Consider the following 18,048-nt stretch of genomic DNA (forward strand, 5'->3'; position numbering starts at 1 on the left):
CCTGGTAAGATTTCTGTAGGCTTGGTGGCTCTTCGTTATAACTGGACACTTGGCTTCTGCTTCTGTTTTCATCTTCTATTAAATTCAGCATTCAAATTCTGCATTGAACTTGACTGAAACTGAATTCTTTCTGTTAATCCTTCAATTATTCTCTCTCCTTTTTCAGAACACTTGTAAAACATCCAGCTTTTCCTTTAATCCGTAATTCTTCCTGTCTGTGTCACATAAAAATACTGGGATTCAGATTCTGATCTGGGAGAAAACACGATGAAATAAGTTTACTGTAACTGTTGAGTCTCTTGGGAAGCTCATAATAAATCCATCAGGAATTCTGTTTACTCTCAGTACCACGTCAACAAATTCTCGAAATAAATTAATAATTACTAACATTTGCTTACCTCCCCATAATGTTTGGAGACGTCAGAAGTGATAAAACATATGTAGCAATCTAGATGATTTTATTAACCAGTAGTTCCTTGCCCTGCGTTATCATCAGACCCAGTGACATTATCTGGCCAGTTGCTTTCTTGCTGGACTTAGCTTAATAACGTCCTGAAGATAAGTCTTCCTCCAGTTATCCTCTTTTGTCTCTGGACCAAGCACAGAAGAACCAGAGCAAACATTTCTCAGTAAAGGAAGTTTATCTGTGTACAAGCTGCTAGGGAATCTTGGACCAGTTCAGGATCTCGTTGGTTTTGAAGCACCCTGAATAACCACCTTTCCGGAGAAATTTCTTGTATTATCATTAGGGAAAGTACCCTCGTGCTTTGTAACTGCGTGAACTGCACTGAGCACAGCTTGCCACGAAGACAAAAAAACAAACAAACAAAAAAAACCCCACACCTGGGAGAAATCCTGGTTTGGGGAAATCAATGGCAAAAACTCTCTTCAATTTGCTACCACCAAAGATTGACCTTTTGAAATCCATCTTGGCCTTTTCAGGCACATACTTAGGCCTCATCAGAATACTAATTATCACTTCTAAAATTAATGAAAGCACAAGAAAGGACATCACTGGTGCCATTGCCTGTAGGTTACATTTGTTCATAAATATTTTGGGCAAATATGTGCTTAAAAATGCATTTAAATATGTTTTAAGGCAATTAATACTCCCTGTACTCATACAAAACATCTGTTTTCTGAGATCCCTTTTTTAGTTAGGCAACTGTCTCCTACCTGTCCAGTCACTGGAAGAACTAGCAGAATCAAAATATCCTGTTATTATTAGAAGTACCTTATTGTTTTTCTTCATATTATGGTATTTGTTTGCGATGAGGAAACCAAATGCGACAGGAAGTTACTTGGTGTTTGCATTTAAATCTTCACAGGCTTAGTTGATAATAGCATTATAATCGTACGCACTTAAAGTAGGTCATTTAGAAAATTGTGATTTTTGCCTTCTGACTGATGACCTGTATGCCAGATGTTTTGTGTCTTTATTTTGTAGTTGATGCAAGTAAATTCAAATTTCACTGAGTTTCTCATTGTGGAAGCTATTTCTGAAATGCAACTTTTTTTTTCTTTGCTTATTTATTTTCTTCAATACTACTTTAGCAATTTTGGTGTCAAACTAGGCTTTGCTAAACATAACCAACAGGTTTTTGAAGGAGTTTTCAAGGACCCCGGAACATTCAAACTTCACTTCCTAACGTTACTGCTGATGTGTCGGTAGTGATACGAGAGGGGAACTTGTGCTGACGTTATCAGTGAAATACAGTGAAATGGTCCACAACTTCACGTTTGTACCTTGTGCGTCACGTGCTCTTTTCCTCATTGGGAATGGCGCTGTTCTGTTTAGGTTTTAGTTTTATGGATCTGTCTTTTTTCGGTAATAACGTTGTGTTCAGGCTGACTCTCCAGTCCGATAGGAGGAGTGCTAGAAAAATTCAGATCCCGGTCCTGCCGAATTAAAATCGCAGTTTCAAGCAGGTTGCTGCTGGCGTCCCGCAGGGACCTGCCCTGGGAACCATTTTCTAGATCAGGTGCAAAAAGTGAAGTGGAGAAATGAGCCGGTGACAACCGAGTTGTTCACCCACCTGCAAAGCACTGAAGAAAGACCGTAGAGAACTGAGTGACTGGGCACTAAAACTCAGCGAGAGTGTATGGGAAGTAGCATGCAGGGGGAAGTGACCATCCGAAATTTGTACCGAGAGAAGCTGGCTCTCAGGTAGCCAGTGTCACCTGAGCTAAGCGTTACTAGAGTTCTTCTGAGAATTGCAATATCTAGTATAAGTCAGAGAAGCAGATCAAATTTTAGGAAATGCTAGCAAAGTAATAAGAAAACGCAGCATCGCTGTGTTTTTTTACTGCTGCTTTATAACTCCATGGCATGACTGTATATTAAGTGCTGTGTGCAGTTCTGTTTCCCCTTTTCAAAAAAGGACAGGCTGTAATTGGGAAAGTATAGGAAAGGCCACCAAGTACGGTAAAAATTATATAATAGCTTCTTTGTGGGGAACAGCGAGGTTACAAGGCTTCAGCCTGAAATGATACGGCTGAGGAGGAATTTAATAGGCTTCCACAAAATGGTGAGTGGCCTGGAGGAAACCAGCAGGGAATGATGATTCATTCCGTTCTGTGACACAAAACTGAGGGACGTCGAAGGCAATGTTGGGTCGTGTTCAGGGCATAAAGGTAGGTGCTTTCGCTCACAGCACGTACTTGCATTACAGAGCTCATTGCTACTGGATGCTGTGGCAGGGAAAAACTTAGGAGAGTTTCAGGAAAGAAACCTGAACAAATTCACGGGACACGATCGGATGAGCGCTAGTGAACGGCACTTCCAGCGTAGGCAGCTCCTTGCTCACGGATCACTCGTAGCTGCTTATCCGGAACCTGAAATGGTGTGTTTGGAATGACCTGAATCACAGTTTAAATGGTCCGAAATAGAAAAATATCTGCTTATTTTATGCCAGCTAGAAAATACACAAAATTTCTTCTGTATAAAGTGTATTTAATAAATAGAAATTCTGTTTGAATGACAACTGTTAAAATACACCCTGAAATATACCAAAAAGAGTAAATACAGGTTTTCTTCTTGTCCCATATGGTAACTATCACAGTAAGTAAATCAGTGTTATGCCCTTCAAATAGGGGGAAAAACAGATATTTGGGGATCTTTTAAATGAAAATACAGCATTTGCAACAGGTGGGGAAAAACTACCTCTGATGTGTTTATCTGAATAGCATTTAAGAATGTCAATTTAAAATGAAGAAGATATGCCTCTGTCTATAGAGATTGGTTCTTGCAATGATTTTTCTTGTCACACTCAAACTGCAGTATGTTTTCTCCCTCTCTCTCCCATGGTTGTGTTTTTAGCATGGAAGAACATGCGGCTACAACCTTTCTGAAGCCCGAGTAATGGCAGTGGCTGTTAGCACCCACCTCCTTCTGTGTGTCTTTAAATACCGTTTGCTTTGGCTCTGCGGTGTCCTGAGTGCTTGCTGGTGATGTGCATAGGACTGGTTAGCCACAGCATCTCGGTTTGTTTCCATATTCTCAGCTGCTAAACCTATACATGCAAAGTTTCAGCGTCTGAAAGATTTCTGTGTGTGTATGATTGCTGCACTGCCAGTCCCTGTTCCTGGGGCGCCGGGGGGAGAGGAAGCGATGCGGCAGCGTTGCTATTAAATTGTGTCCTGGGCAGTAACAGAGTTAAGCGCTGTGACTAGTGGAGACGTGTTTTTTTCATAAGTTGGGGAAGAAAATGAAACTTGATAGTGTATAGTACTAGATAGGCATTTTAAATTCATAGTTTAAATTCTCTGTTTAAGACTTCTTTTTGTGTAGTTGCTACACTGTCAGGGTTTATTCATCTGTCTGAACTGCTTCCACAAACTAGAGCGTTTTGGAGTTACTTGTGCTCTTGTAGACCTCTGCAAGGCTGCGTAAAACACCTTGTCATGCTAGGTGTTTTTTGCAGCAGTAATACCCCTTTTTTGTGCAACGGTTACGATTGCATCTGCTAGTAAAATCTTGTTACTCCCTCTTGCAGAAGGTCTAGATTAGCAACGGGTGAGACCACTGGAATATCCCTGCAGTATTTGCTGATACTGGTACATCCCAGCCTGTAATACCTTCTCTTCTTGTTGAAGTTGGAGGCTCGTAGCATTGCTGTGTTGTCTGCCGAAGGAGAAGCAGGTCCGACAGTAGACTCCCAACCACTAAATTGGTTGAATAGTCAAATCGTTGTATCTCAACAGCAGTGGAATGTCTATTTTATGTTTATTATAGCTGTCTTGACTTATTTTCATGGTAATTGCATACTAATCTAACAGTATTTTAAGAGCTGGTTTTTTTGTTTTTTTTTTTTTTTAGCAAAAGTCTTACAGTGTTTTCAGTTGTTGACTTGGAAAATAGTTGTACCCTTCTTTCTAACTTTCGGTACACAGGTATCTTTTCAGCGCCCTATTGCCATAGCAGACACACTTCCATCTCCCTGTCTGACTGCGCGTTTACCCTAGTGGCTTGCAGAATAGCGTCCTTTGATTACTAGAAACCAGAAAAGGGTTGTTTGTAATAAAAGAGCAGAGTAGACCTTTAGTCAGTGTTGCTTCATCGCTCTTGCTTCATCATGTCCGCAAAGAAAACTGTGATAACGTAACGCGATTCCAGCCCTCGCTCGCCTCCGCTGTGCCCCAAGCAGACACGGGACAGCCATCAAGGGAAGCAGCGCCCCCCAGGAGCGCTCGCAAAACGCTGGCGGTTTGGCCCGTGGGTCTGCCTGGCGCGTACCTCTCGCCTTAACCTCTCTGCAGGCATCTGAAGATAGACCAGGAGAAGAGGAAATTGTCAGCATGTTCTGCAGATAGTAAGATATAAGTAGGGGAACCCAGCTAGTGTGGTTGGAAAGGGGTTAATACAAGAAATCGGCTGAGAATTGTACGTATTTATTACTGTCTTTGAGTATTCACTATGTTCTCCTCTAGGAAGAAGAATAAAAATAATCATTATGGGAAGGAATTTTTGAATGCTTAAAATACAGAACCTTTTTAGAGATTTTTCTCATGTGAAAATTTTCAATTGACTTTTGAAGTACTGTAAACCCTAAAACCTGTCTTTTCTACTTAAAGCCCAATGTGTACGTTTTACTTCAGGAGAAGGTGGTGAAAGCGTTAATTAAAAGAGAAATTTTATAAACATGCTTTAAATCTTCCTAATTCCAGTGGCTTTCCTGAATATCTGTCCCCTGTCTATGCAATTTTTTTCTAACACATTACTTAAGTTGTAACGCTTACGGAAGCCTTGGCCCTTCTGATGGCTCGTTTGGACAGGAACTGCTAAGCAGAAGCCTGGGCCCACGGTGCTGCTAGCTGCTTGTTCCAGTGTCGCGGGAAAGTGCCTCTTTACATCGTGTCATGGGATTTGTACAAGTGTTGCTAGACCTCAGTCTATGTGCAATTTGATAAGCTGATATTTATCTTGCATCTAGGTGTACTGGTACTTTACTCCTTGTGCTTTGGGGGATTTCTTTTAATGTTCTTAAGAAAAGAAAGCCCTTCTGTCCTCACTAATCAGGTGGGGAGGCATGATTACTGTAATTATCTTTAATTAAATTTTTTAAATTTCATGTTTGCCTGTTTTAATAGAGTAAATTAACTTTAAAATAAAAAAGAACTTACAGATGGGAATTGTGCAATCAAGTTTTTTCAGTTCTCAGTTCCCTCCCTGACTTGTATGTGGCCAAGACCTTAACTGTGACAGAAGCGGTCATGAAAATAGAATGCAAAACAAAGTCTTATATATGAATCTGCAAATGAGCTTCACATTTTTTAATCATTCATGGTTCCTCAATTGCCAGAAACTTCAAAGTAGGATGCCATAACCAAGTCTGATGAACATTCATTAAATACAGCGAAAAGCAGTTCACGTATCGTGCCAGATGCTTCAAGAGCATCCCGGAGGCAGTGATAACAGTACATGGGGCACCTTTCCCATGCCAGTGCTGGACTCCTGTGTCGTCGGAGTCTTGCTCCTGACACGTTCTCTCTGCTCTTCTGCAGGTTTCCTTTAGGAAAACCTGTTCTTTGCCTCTCATTTCTTTCACAGAGTTAAAGTGTGGCATACACCGCTGATATAAATGTTACTTTCATCATGTTTTCTGAGCACCATGTTTTCAGTCTTCCACCAGCATATTGAGAGACAGTTTGGTTATTGCAGAGACAGCAGTGGAGGTGATGTTTATCTCATTTAGTATAATTTGGGTCCTTTCTTTTGGGAAGCAAACAGCGGGGGGGAAAAAATCACCATAAGGATATAAGCTCATATAGTTGTACTGTGTAATGAAACAATCTGTCTTCTCGTGGAGTCCAGAATTCTTGAGGATGAGCTGGTGTGCATGAACTTTGCCTCTCTGGTGGCATGGATGTGGCAGGCCGTTAACATATAATGAAATGAAAGCTGGCAAAGTGTGAATGACTTTTCCATACTTGAAAGTCCTGCAGGCAAAAAATAAAGCAAAGTTCCTCTCACAGAGTTTAACTAGGTGGGATAAACACTACAAAGATGGATCAGCAGCAAGGCCGTGATTTCTGGTGGTCTTCTGTGAGCATTTCACGTGCGAATGTCCTAGGCTGTGCAGTGGGTTCTGGTTTTAGTGATTTGGGCTCTGCCCATCTTACAGGTGTTTATAAATTCTACAAAAAATGCTGTGCTCCTTCCAGAACATTTAACAGCTCTTCTCTAATACATAATATAATGGAATTTATACTTTCAGTTGAAGCTGTATTTATAATGTTTTGGGCACAAAACTGCTCTTCAGATCCGGCATACCCTGAAAACTAATGACAGGTTGCTCTGAAAGGTTCAGCTGGACACTGGCTGTTTCAGGAATCCCAGTCCAGGAATGATCGTAGGGATTGTGTGTTCAGACTTGCCAAACGCTAAGGGGTTTTTTTGCATGGAGCCTTTTACTTTTCCAAGGAATATATTCCCAGCAGGATATTTATTTAGTGTAAAATGATTGTCCAGCATTTTTTCAGGATAGGCTGGTGGGCTGGTCCTAAAGCAAGCCATTTGGCCTTGTGACAGGTTGTCACTTTTGGACCATTATTCAGACATATGTTACTGAATAGTTTAAATATGTGAAGCAATTCCAGTTTACACCAGCTGAATATCTGGCACACCCACTCTTGTACAGGAATTTCTTATGCTCTTTTCTTAATTTCATGGTTCTCTTAAAATATGTTTGAGATGCCTTCATTGAGGGTTTTAAGCATTATACATTGTATTCCTAAAAGAGTTCACTCTAGGTTAAACAATAACTTTACTTCCATCTTGGTGCATCAAACAAGAAAGATTTGCCCTTCTCCATCTGCTCTGGCAGGCATTTAATTTTAATATTACAGACCAAGGAATGCTCTCCTAAAGTTGCAGTTTTATGATCTAAGGATTTTCCTCTTTCATTGTTCTTTTAAATAAAGTTAAAGCTTGTAGCAGCTTTTAGTGCTTGCCCACCCAATCTCACAGATTCTTCTACCCTTCCATTTCTCCACTTGAATCATTTATGCTATGCAGTACTTGACTGTCTTCTGAAATGTTTGACTTTTTTTGAGAAGTGAGTGTATCCTGTTTTCTGCATAAATCATCTAAATCATCTGTTGCTTTGCTCTGTTTGGATTTATTTGAAAGTGCTGCATGCATTGACCTCTCGGCTCAAACCCGTGTTCGCTGGAAGTTTTAAGTAGTATGTGGCGTGTGACGCAGCCACGGTGGTGTGAACACTGACAGAGGGAGGCCATAGTGTCTTCAGCTAGATTAAGAACATCTGCCAGAGCCCTGAGATTTTAATATTATTTAGGTTTCAAAATCAAGGGATGGAGGAGTGCGGAAATACCAGATTTGATTGCCTCCACAGCCTTGACCAGCTCCCCTGTGCCTGTGCATCCCGATATGTTCTTAATGGCACATTGCAGCGTTTTCCCAGCAAATACCTGACTTGCTCGGTACAAAGGATGGAACCAGATGGGAACAGAATTTAGGTTGCACAGACACTGACAACTTGCTGCTTCGTGTTTCTGAGCAGAAACAAACTTTCTAGATGAGTAGAAGCAGTATCAGTTGCAGATGCGTGTATTTCTGTCTAACAACTAATCAAAATTAAAAGGATGCTGCAAAAACTGCTTATATTCCAGCACTTCAGCATGAATTTTAGGCTGGCATAAACCACTTCCTTCCATCCTCACCTCCTCAACCTTGTGCCAGTGTGGGGCTAGTGTAATGAAGCAATGAACTAGTGCAGGGAATTGGATCAAAGCTAAAACTAATCTGGGAGAAGAAAGGTTAATTATAACCCAGATTATTGTAGTCACCCTGTTGATTGTTCTGGGATGAAAGAGCAGGCGCACGAGAGGAGATGAGGGGAGAACAAGAGCTGCTTTTGGCAGCCCTGCGAGCTTATGCTTGCTGAAAACGTGTGTAAAACTGCAACCTCATACGAAAAGGTGGTCATTTAACAACACTCCTCCTGCTCCGTTTCTCATTACTTGTTGAACCCTAAACTAAAGAGTTCACTATCAATATGCTGTGTTATATAAAGAACTTGATAAGCATTCACTTCCATGCTTTAGTTAGATGTGACAGGTGACATTTTCCCACTCTTTAATTCGTTGTGTTTAATAAAATAGTTACATGGATTGATCTGTATATAAATAAAATGCATGTTTGCATCACAAGAGAAAGCTTACAGCTCTGGTTTTTATAGTCAAAAGAATATAACTCATAACCTTTTTCCATTTTTTTTTTAAACAGAAGTCAAAGAGCAATCTGCAGAAGAGGATGCCCAGACTGAAGTGGACAGCACCAAGCAGCTAACACCAGTTCTTCAGCGCTCAGTATCTGAGGAGTCTGCAAGCTCCACTGCCTCTGTTGGCGTCGAAGCTAAAACCAGGTGAGTGGGCGAGGAGACGGATGCTGAGTCAGGGGCAGGGGCAGGGCTCGGACTTGAGCAACGGGGCGCGCCGTGCTCCAAGCGCAGGCTGGGGACACGCTGCTCCTGCTTTGAAGCATTAGCGGCAGCCTGGCTCGGCGGCAGCTGCTGCGTTTGAGGCTGATGGCTTAATTAGCGTAGGGGGAGATCAAGGTGAAAAGCACGTTTCTTGAGTGCTGTCTTCAGACTGCACTGGAAAACCCTAGAATTGCGGTATAGTAACTGTTTAATTTAGAACATGTGAGTGAAAGGAGAGAAAATATGATTACTGAGGTCTTCTTGCTGAGAAAATGATGTATTAACAAATCCATATAAAAATTATTTCTGAAGTTTCTGTTTGTACTTATATATTTTCAGGAACAAAATAAAAAAATCCCCTGTCATCTATACTATCTTTTTCCCTATTTCAGAATTTATGATATAGAAATTAATGTTTGTATTTTTGTTCTCAATTTTTAGTCAATATAAATTACCCCAAAAGCAGTGAAAGTACCAATTATGTGATATGAAGAAAACCAAAACGCACTGTGTGTGATCACTGTTGAAACTGTACCACAGAATTCTGGCAGAACTTCTCCATTTAAGCCCTTATACAGCTTTTAACCCCATACAGGTCTGTTCTGCTGCAGAGATTGCTGTTACCAGTTTTGGGATAGTTTCGGGTATAATGGTATTTTGACAGATTTGGAGAGAATAATCTTAGTGATTTTGCTTTCTTTCAACCTGTTCCCCATACACAAAAACTTACTTCATCTACTTGCTTTGTTTATCATTTTCATATTTTAGAGGTTCACAATAGTTTCCAATAGATATTTTCCTTTTTGCTGAGAGTTTCAGTAAAGTAAATCTTGTGTGTATACTTTGGAATTAAATACACAAAACTTGTTTTTAATGGAATTTTCCTAAGCCAGTATTAAACTGCAGTAAATATATATAGCAATTTGAACTGAACAGGTGTTTTGGTTCTTTATTTTATCCTGTTTAGGGTCATTTGCAAGAGTTGTTCTTAGTGCCGTTTCATCTGCTCTCTGCGTTTCTCAAGGCTACTATATTGCTGTTATCATGAGTAGTTGATTACAGTGTTTTCCCTAGCCATAAACTTGTTTTTTACAAGCTAGACAACAGTCAGCCCAGAAAACTGCTGCATGATTCTGAACCAGGCCTTGTTCGCACTCAAGTTGTTAATCCTGCTAATGGAAAGTGTAGATTTTGATTAGTTGAGATTGAAAGGATATTACGGGTGCAATTCTTTCACAAAAAAGCTAAATGCTACTAATTTTCTAATTAAAATAATAAAGATCAGACCCTGTCTCTGATATTTTGGAAGGAAATGTATTAAGGGACGTGAAACAGATAACTGGGAGTCAGAGGTTTCTCAGATTCCAGATAGTTCTGGTTTGAGATTTGGATGCAGAATTGGTATCATGTTAGTTGCAGAAGTGGTTGATGTCCTCCTAACAACAGAAAAAAAATAGATGTCAGGTTTTCTGGCACCACATCGTGAATCCTAATGGAAGAAGGCCACTTCTGCTCTGTGTCTTCTTGACCTATCGTCTGTATCGTTGTCGGGGACATGGTGTTGCCGCATCTGTCGTGCCTCGCAGGGGCAGAAGGACGGGATTCTGAGTGACTCGACTCCGTCCTTAGGAGGAAGGACAGTGCGTGAAACAGCATGCACGGAAGGCTTTGGAGGCTCTTGGGTTGTGGTGGCGAGGGAACGTATCAAGGTTCAGGATCAAGTGTGACTCCATGGAGACTTGAAGCCTGTAACTTGGGGAGACTGTTCTGAGGCTGGTTTCCATGTTAGTCACGCTCATCGGTTTCATCGCTTGTTGTATAAGCTTTTCTGCTTCTATCATGTAGTGTAAGTAACTTGATCCAATGGAAATGTTTATATATTTAGAAAAAAATTGATAAGTGAGGCATAGGAAAATTATGGAAGTGTATTGCAACAGACCATGCAGCAATTGCCTAGAACACAAAAGCAGCAGAGCCTCTACCGGAAGTAGATGCAGATGTGGGTAGAGTTACTTTTGCATCCCCTTTTTCAGTAAACAGTCGACTGTGAGACACTTCTGGCTTTCAATCTTTGATAGTAAAGATAAAGGAGTTAAGGAGAAGAATGGCACATGGGGCGTAAAATGAAGTCTTTTGCTAAACTGAATAATTTCCTATTGAAACATAGTAATTATGACGCAGGTAGGATGCATCACAACTGGGATGGGCAGATTTCAGTAGGTGAGAAATTAGTCAAAGCTGTTACTCGTGTGGTATTTTTTTCTGATCCCTCTTGAGGCTGAGGGTAAATAAGAACATCCAAGAGGAAGGTGATTGAGAAGATGGTCAGTTTTGGATCGTTTCTGAGGTGCACAGAACAGAGCGGGATATGCACGCATGGGAGTCCAAGAGAACTAACTGCTAACTGCAAATCGGAGGGGAGAAGATTTAAAAACAGATTTAGGATTAGTACTAAAAAAGCAATGTGCTAAAGCCATTAAAATAAACAGTAGCTGAGCCATAGTGGGGTAAGGTAGGCTGAAAGGGGAGAGTGAGTGAGTGTGTGTGTGTGTGTGTGTGTACGTGCGTGCGCACGGGCTTAGAAGTAATGAGTAAATTACTGACCACAAGTGAGGAGGGGCAATAACATCAAGTAAAGATAAAGTACCCAGCCTGGCAGTGATAAAAGTAGCGCTGCCAGCTCTATATATTATGAGTGTCATGGTTTTGGGAGCCTTTTCCTTTGTTTCTTCCCTTTTTCTTTTTGTAAGCTTTGTGAGAAACTTCTGTCAGCCCAGGACTTATGGCTGAGCAGAATCCAGCTTCTTCGGAAGGAATCTGCTGCCTGCAGAGCGCAGGGGAAGTGCAGCCCGTGGGGCAGGCAAGCAGCCAGAACCCGGCTGTGGCTTCCAGCAGAGCCCACTGCGACCTTCCTCCTCCGTTTCCCACATTGTCAACTCCAAGCATTAAAAGCTCATGAGAATGGCCTTAAAAGCATGATTTAACAGAAACACAAAACTCCTTTGGATTCATTTTATTTTCCTTGTACTTTCTGAGACTGTAAATTGCATTAATTGCATGTTTTCAGTCTTTTTGCCGTAATCAGGAAGACCATACATTCTTAAACAAGTAGAGGCTTGGATTTTCATACATTTGTTTGTTTGTTTGTTTGTTTATTTTAGTAGTCTGGTCTGCTAAATATCTGCTCATGTGAGACTGTCAGTAAAACTACAGGAAAAAATGGCAACAAACCTACCTGCTTTCCTTTGTAATTGAAGAAAGTGCCTCTGTTTCATTACAGCCCAGTCACACCATTCCCCCTTATTTGGTTGTTGCTGCTGCTAAGATCAAATCTGGAGTCTGGAGATGGAGGGATGGGGTGCTTTATTTCATAGAAAAGAAGTGGTTGGTGAATATCTGCTGGTTGTGTGAACAGAGAAAACAAGGTGTCCAGTGAAAAAGCAGCAGTGGCCTTCTTTATCTTTGTTCTTCATCAGTTTTTTTTTAATCTTCAAAGGAAGAGCATTACAAAACTCCTTGCAACACTCAGTAGAAAAAGAAATTGTGGAGAGGCATAGAGATTAGATAATCTAGACAGAATAACACTGCACTGAGGGCAAGAGAACCTAGATCTTTAGTCAGGAGAGAGTTGGATTTAATATACAGAAATGTGTTAAAATTTTTAAAGTTGCAAAGTCAAATACATGTTTTAGGAAATAGCAGAATTAAGTTTATTTATGAAACTAATTATTTTCTTTCATCCACATGTATTATGATACAGTTCGTAGTTTTATGTGAATGCGTCTCTGCAAGACTTCTTCCTGCAGAGAATGGACCTGATTGAGGCATGAAACAAGGCTGTCGAAATCATTGCATACTTTCCTTTTAGCCTTTTAACTTTCAGACCTAGATCCATGCAAGGGTTTACAATATTCTCCTCTGAAGTCACTGTTTGACTTCTCCATCTACAAAGTGGAGATATCACTCCTTTGTGTTGCAAAACTAAATTGCTTAAGAGTAGTGAAATATTTAGGCATTTTATTAATGGCCAGTCAAGGCTGGAGTGAAATTACTAATTCTGCTTCCAGGACACAATTTGAATGTTGTCAGTAGATAAAGACTAAAGACAACACACTGAAAAATGAGCAAAAGTTAAATATTTACTGGTTGTCCATCCTCTTCATTTCATACATTGACTAGGGAAATGGTCTTGAGATAAATGTGATGATTGATCATCCTTAAAGGACTTCTGTCTCAGATTCAGAGGGCAGGAAGGGACCTTTGGAAGTTGTCTAGTTTACCTCCTTATTCCAAGGGTGGATCTCTTCATCTGTCATTCCTGACAGAAGTTTGTATAAACTGTTCTTAAATGTTCAATAATAAAAATTCCAGATCTTCACTAAACAGTCTTTTCCAATCGCTTCCTTGCTTTTACTGTTGGAATCACTTTCCTAAGGCCTAACCCAAATTTTCCTCATCCCGAGTTTAGCCCATTACTACTTGTTCCATCTGCCAAAGATATGGAGGATAGATAACTTCCTTCATCTTTGCAGAAGACTGTTAGTTTATTTCCCCAGCGCACTCTACTTCAGAACAAAAATTGGAAATTTGTTCATGCTTTCTTTATAGATCCTGTTTCCCTGAGCTCTGCTTATTCTCACCGTTTTGAGTTCCTCTGAGCAGTCCACAGCTTTCTTGATGGACAGAATGCACGTTGCACAAAGGAGGCCTAAGGAAGGTTTCACAGGCAGCTCTAATTATGACATTTTCTTTAGTTGTATGATTGACGTTGTGACCTTAATGATTTTGTGGTGCTTTCCTGTAGAACTTACCACTATTAAAAAAAAAAAAGAAGAAGTCTCATGTGACATTTGGCACTCGTGAATCATTAGCCAGGTTGAAGCCTTTTAGAGCTGTTGCAGAGTCCTTCACTACTCGAGTTATACTCTTACGTACGATGGTCCAACTGTGACAACCACATTTAGAAATATCCCCTGCCCCATGTGAGCAGGTTCCCCAGGTGTGAGGAGTCGCCCTTTCAGCCTCTGCTTGCCTCTCACAGATGGATGGGTTTAGGCAGTTTGTTTCTCTCTCCCATCCTACTCAGATTGCCTCTCTCCACTGGTTTCTGCCCAGTTGCTCACACGCAGCTGCCCAGCACTTGTGGGCAGCAAGCCTAGCTCTGGCAGGTCAGATCTGTTTGCTCTTTGGACAGATGTTCTTTCCTCTGAGACATGGCATTCAGACAGATGGAGGCATCCCATGGCCTGAGTTTCATATCTGGCGCTCTGTCAGACCATGCTGAAGAACTGATAGCGGTTCTTGTTACACAGCTGCTCATGTAGACCAAGCTAAGGAGTGGATGAGATGCTTTGTCAGATGGTTTCACAGGTACATGCTGATGAAAAACTATGGTAAGAGTCTGGAAGCTTTAGTTCCAGTCCAGTGTTTAGTGAGTACGTAGCGCTGTGTCCATTTCTTCTAAGTTGGACCTTTTCTGTATTTCTCCCTCCAGCCTGTCTTTGTCAGACTCTTGTCTTCCTTCATGTTGCTCACTCCTCATCATATTCCCATTCTCCTTGCTTTTCCAAGCCTAGTTTCAGTGTCCTATCTGTTGCAGTTTCCTCTTTTTCGGTTCTTTAATCTGTGTTCTCCTCACCCCCACCTCCACAGTCTCCCAGACAGATGTTTGTCACATGATACTTCTTCTCACCTCTTTTTTTATTATCTTGTTCATTTTTCTAGTCAGCCGAGGCTGTGTTCTTTTCCTGTTTGTTTTGGCTTTCTGTATGATCTGTGTTATTCCCAACAGTCGCTTGTCCTGTTTCTTCCATCACCTCTCATTTCACTTGTGCGTTAGGTCCTCTGTCTTGCCTTGCCCATTTTTTCATAATTCCTTTCTTAGGTTCCGCTTCAAGTCTCAAAACTTACTTTCCTGCTTCTTCCTCCTCCATTGCTCTACATAAAATTTGAGATTCATATCTGAATTGGCAGACAGACGACTGATGGAAAGTACAGCCAATTTAAATATATTGCCAGACAAACCCTGAACTTGCAGCAGAGCCATTAACTGTAGCTGCAGAGATGATCCCCATGAGTCTCTCTAACCTTTGGCTGAAGCGTGTTCGTTCACAGTGTAAGGATGCTGCGTATGGAGTCTGCTTTCACCTGCAAACTGAGAAAATAGAGCGTGCTTAGTGAAGAGGCAGTTTTTGAGCTTGTAGCTTTGATGTGTCAAAGCTTTGCTTGAGCACATATGATCTACTTGGTAAGATTAGAAACATTTGGAAAAACAAGTTTTTACTGATTTTTTCATAGGGTTACAGAAAATGTATCTGTAATTTCAAAAACGGATGTGGTAAAACTTGAAAAGATTCACAGCGAAGCAGAAAGGGTGATCAGAGATACGGAATAGTGTTCGTATGGAGAGCAGTTAAGTCAGCTAGAACACTTCAATCTGCAAAGGAGATGCTGGAGGAGGAAGTACTAGAGGTGTACGAAACCGTAGGTGGCGTGAGGAGGGTGGCTATTTATCGATTGTTCAGTTTCTTTTAATGCAAGAAACTGGAGGTCATCAGATGAAATTTGTAGGGGCCAGGCTCAGAGCAAGAGGATGTGATTCTTTACACAGCAGGCAGCTGTGTCGTGGAAATCCTTGCCAGGGGGTGTTACGGATTGCTATTACCTGTGTATCTGCTTATCCTATTTCTAACCCTAGCTGTATTGGTCTGGTTAGACCTTTCATCTGACCCAGAAGAGTTTTGACACAAGAACCCCAGTCTGTTGCATATCAAGTCTCTTCTGTAAATATATTCTCAAAGAAAAGATCACATAAAATTTGAATTATGCAAAGCAGCATGCTTTTCCATTCTCTAATGTGGCTAAACAATTTTGATGAGTTTTATGAAAAACAACTTTGTTTAAAGCAGCTCAGTATGTGTTAAATTTCAGCAGTTTTCTGGTGATAAGACCCAACTTAGTGTTCTCATGAAGTTGCCTGAGACGAATCTCCTAAGTGGTGCTGCCGTCTCCGTGAGGGTTATGCAGTGCTGTGTGTTACATTTGCATTTGCCCAGACATGCAATTTGGCTTGAACAGACAGTACTTACGGGGCACGAGGACACACTGCAGATAAAAACACAGAACTTTTTTCCTTTGGGTTTTGTCACTCACAGGTTAAATCTCCTTTTCACAAAGTTGTGTGAAGTATCACCTTTAGGTACGCTCACAGTTGTTTTCTTCTGTGCGGATTTTTTGCTACAGAGTAAGAATCAGTTCAGTTGGACATTAAAGAATGATTTCTAGATGCCCATGGAGCAGACCTTTAAATTCACTTTACTTAGCATTGTCTTTCTGATAACCCCTCCTGTATTTAGGGTATGTTAAGATATCCCAGTTGGGCTTTAAACATATGTGTAGATTAAAGCTGACACATATTGACTGTGAATAAAAGCATATTTTCCTCTCTTTTTAAATCTTAAAATGTCAGTAAAATGTGTTTTGTTGGTGATGATGCATTTACAGGGTAATGTTTGCTTTCTTTCAGATGGGAAGAGTATCGTTAGGTTGATTGTAGGGCTGAAAACTCCAACTGTGCTGATTTGAAAAAATTGGAAAGCAATTAATATCTAATGTGGTTTAATTGCTTTGTGCATTTTGAAACCGAAAAAGAAAAGTTTTAAAATGCTTCATCTGAAGTCTGTATGAACCCTCCCCCCCTTTTTTTAAAGGAATTGTACTATGTAAGCTAAATACTCATTTTTAAAACAGCTGTGTAATAGTAGAGAGTGTCAGACTACTTTAAAAGTTTAAGTTGTTTGTGATTCAATTTCCTATTGGAAGGAGAACACTCTGCATTTGAGATGTATTTAAATACAGCTTACGTCTGAGAACTTCTGCATCTTTCTCTTTGTACTGTCTTCATTTATTTTGTACTTTATATACTTCTCTGTCTTTAGTATCATTAATTCAGAGGGTGATTTATTGGTTTGGTAATGCTATATCAGTCTAATGCATTGTGTAGTGAGATTTCTCCAAAGTTTGCTTTGGTAGTTTTCCTTCAAGCCTCTTTGTTATAAATCTCCAAATTTTTATGGCAGCTCTGGAGTCTTTAGATGAAGATGGAAAGGCAGTATTCCTTAATTCCTTAAGCTTTATAATAACTTTGTGAGTAGCTCGCATGCATTAGAACTCACACTGAGGCAGACTTCTGGCATTGTTTTAACCTGGATTTTTTTTCCAGTTAAAATGCAGCTCGCAGGTCTCCCTTTGGATTCATGTAAATGGTACAATGTTGCATCTTCACTAAAGAGAAGAACAATTTTCTCTTTAAATAACACAACATAAAATGACAGTGAAGGCAAAATAGTTTGTACTTTAGTACAACTTGGCATAGCTAAGTAAATAGTGGATCCCCTGTAGTGTTTAAGTTAGCCTTTTAACATATGTTAAAACTACTAACAGTGTTAGATGGGAGATGAATTCTCAAGGCCAGTTTTCATCAGCCTACCTCATTAATCAGTATAAACGATGCTCTGAAATTCTGTTCTGCTCCCAAATGTTCCATTTCATTGTGTTAAACTAATTTTTAATGATGAAAAAAATATAAAAACATATTTTAAATTTATGCAACAACTTAGCCTACACGAGTCAAGGGTTTACACTTCACAGTTTCACCTTTCAAAAATGCTAAAATGTGTGTGAAAAAGACATCATGAAGGCATTTTCAGATGCTGAGGAAAATTATTGCATAATTCCTTAAAAGAAAAACTCATAGCAAATATCAAATGATATCCTCTTCTCTTTTTCCTACCAGTGGTGATAAGAAAGCTAAGTAGGGCACAAACCACAATGAACATTTCAACCCAAAGGTTGAATGAAATAGATTTTTATTTTTGTGCTTTCCAAAATTGTGTATCTTCAGGGCAATCGTTATTGTGGCAAATGGCAGCAGTGATCATCCATGATGTAATGTGTATTGTTAAGTCTATGGTTACAGCTAATGGAGCATGTCAGAATTGCCATGCCGTGGGTTTCCTCAGATTTAATACAGTGCCTTTTCCTGTTTAAACAGCAACAACAGCCTCTGCTTTTAATAATTAGATTGTCTGAAAAGACGACTGCA

At 40.2% G+C, this 18,048-nt stretch overlaps 1 protein-coding gene across 4 annotated transcripts in view; it reads left to right on the forward strand.

Annotated features, from left to right (window-relative positions):
* The window catches only part of KMT2C (lysine methyltransferase 2C), a 204,826-nt gene that overhangs the window by 53,377 nt on the left and 133,401 nt on the right, over nt 1-18,048 (forward strand). For all 4 annotated transcript variants that reach the window (XM_067291962.1, XM_067291963.1, XM_067291964.1 and 1 more), the window contains exon 3: nt 8,750-8,888. In XM_067291962.1, coding sequence (XP_067148063.1) covers nt 8,750-8,888 — 139 coding nt within the window. The remainder of the gene's footprint in view (nt 1-8,749; nt 8,889-18,048) is intronic.

The sequence above is a fragment of the Apteryx mantelli genome, chromosome 2 (assembly GCF_036417845.1).
Source record: "Apteryx mantelli isolate bAptMan1 chromosome 2, bAptMan1.hap1, whole genome shotgun sequence".
NCBI classification, from domain to species: domain Eukaryota; kingdom Metazoa; phylum Chordata; class Aves; order Apterygiformes; family Apterygidae; genus Apteryx; species Apteryx mantelli.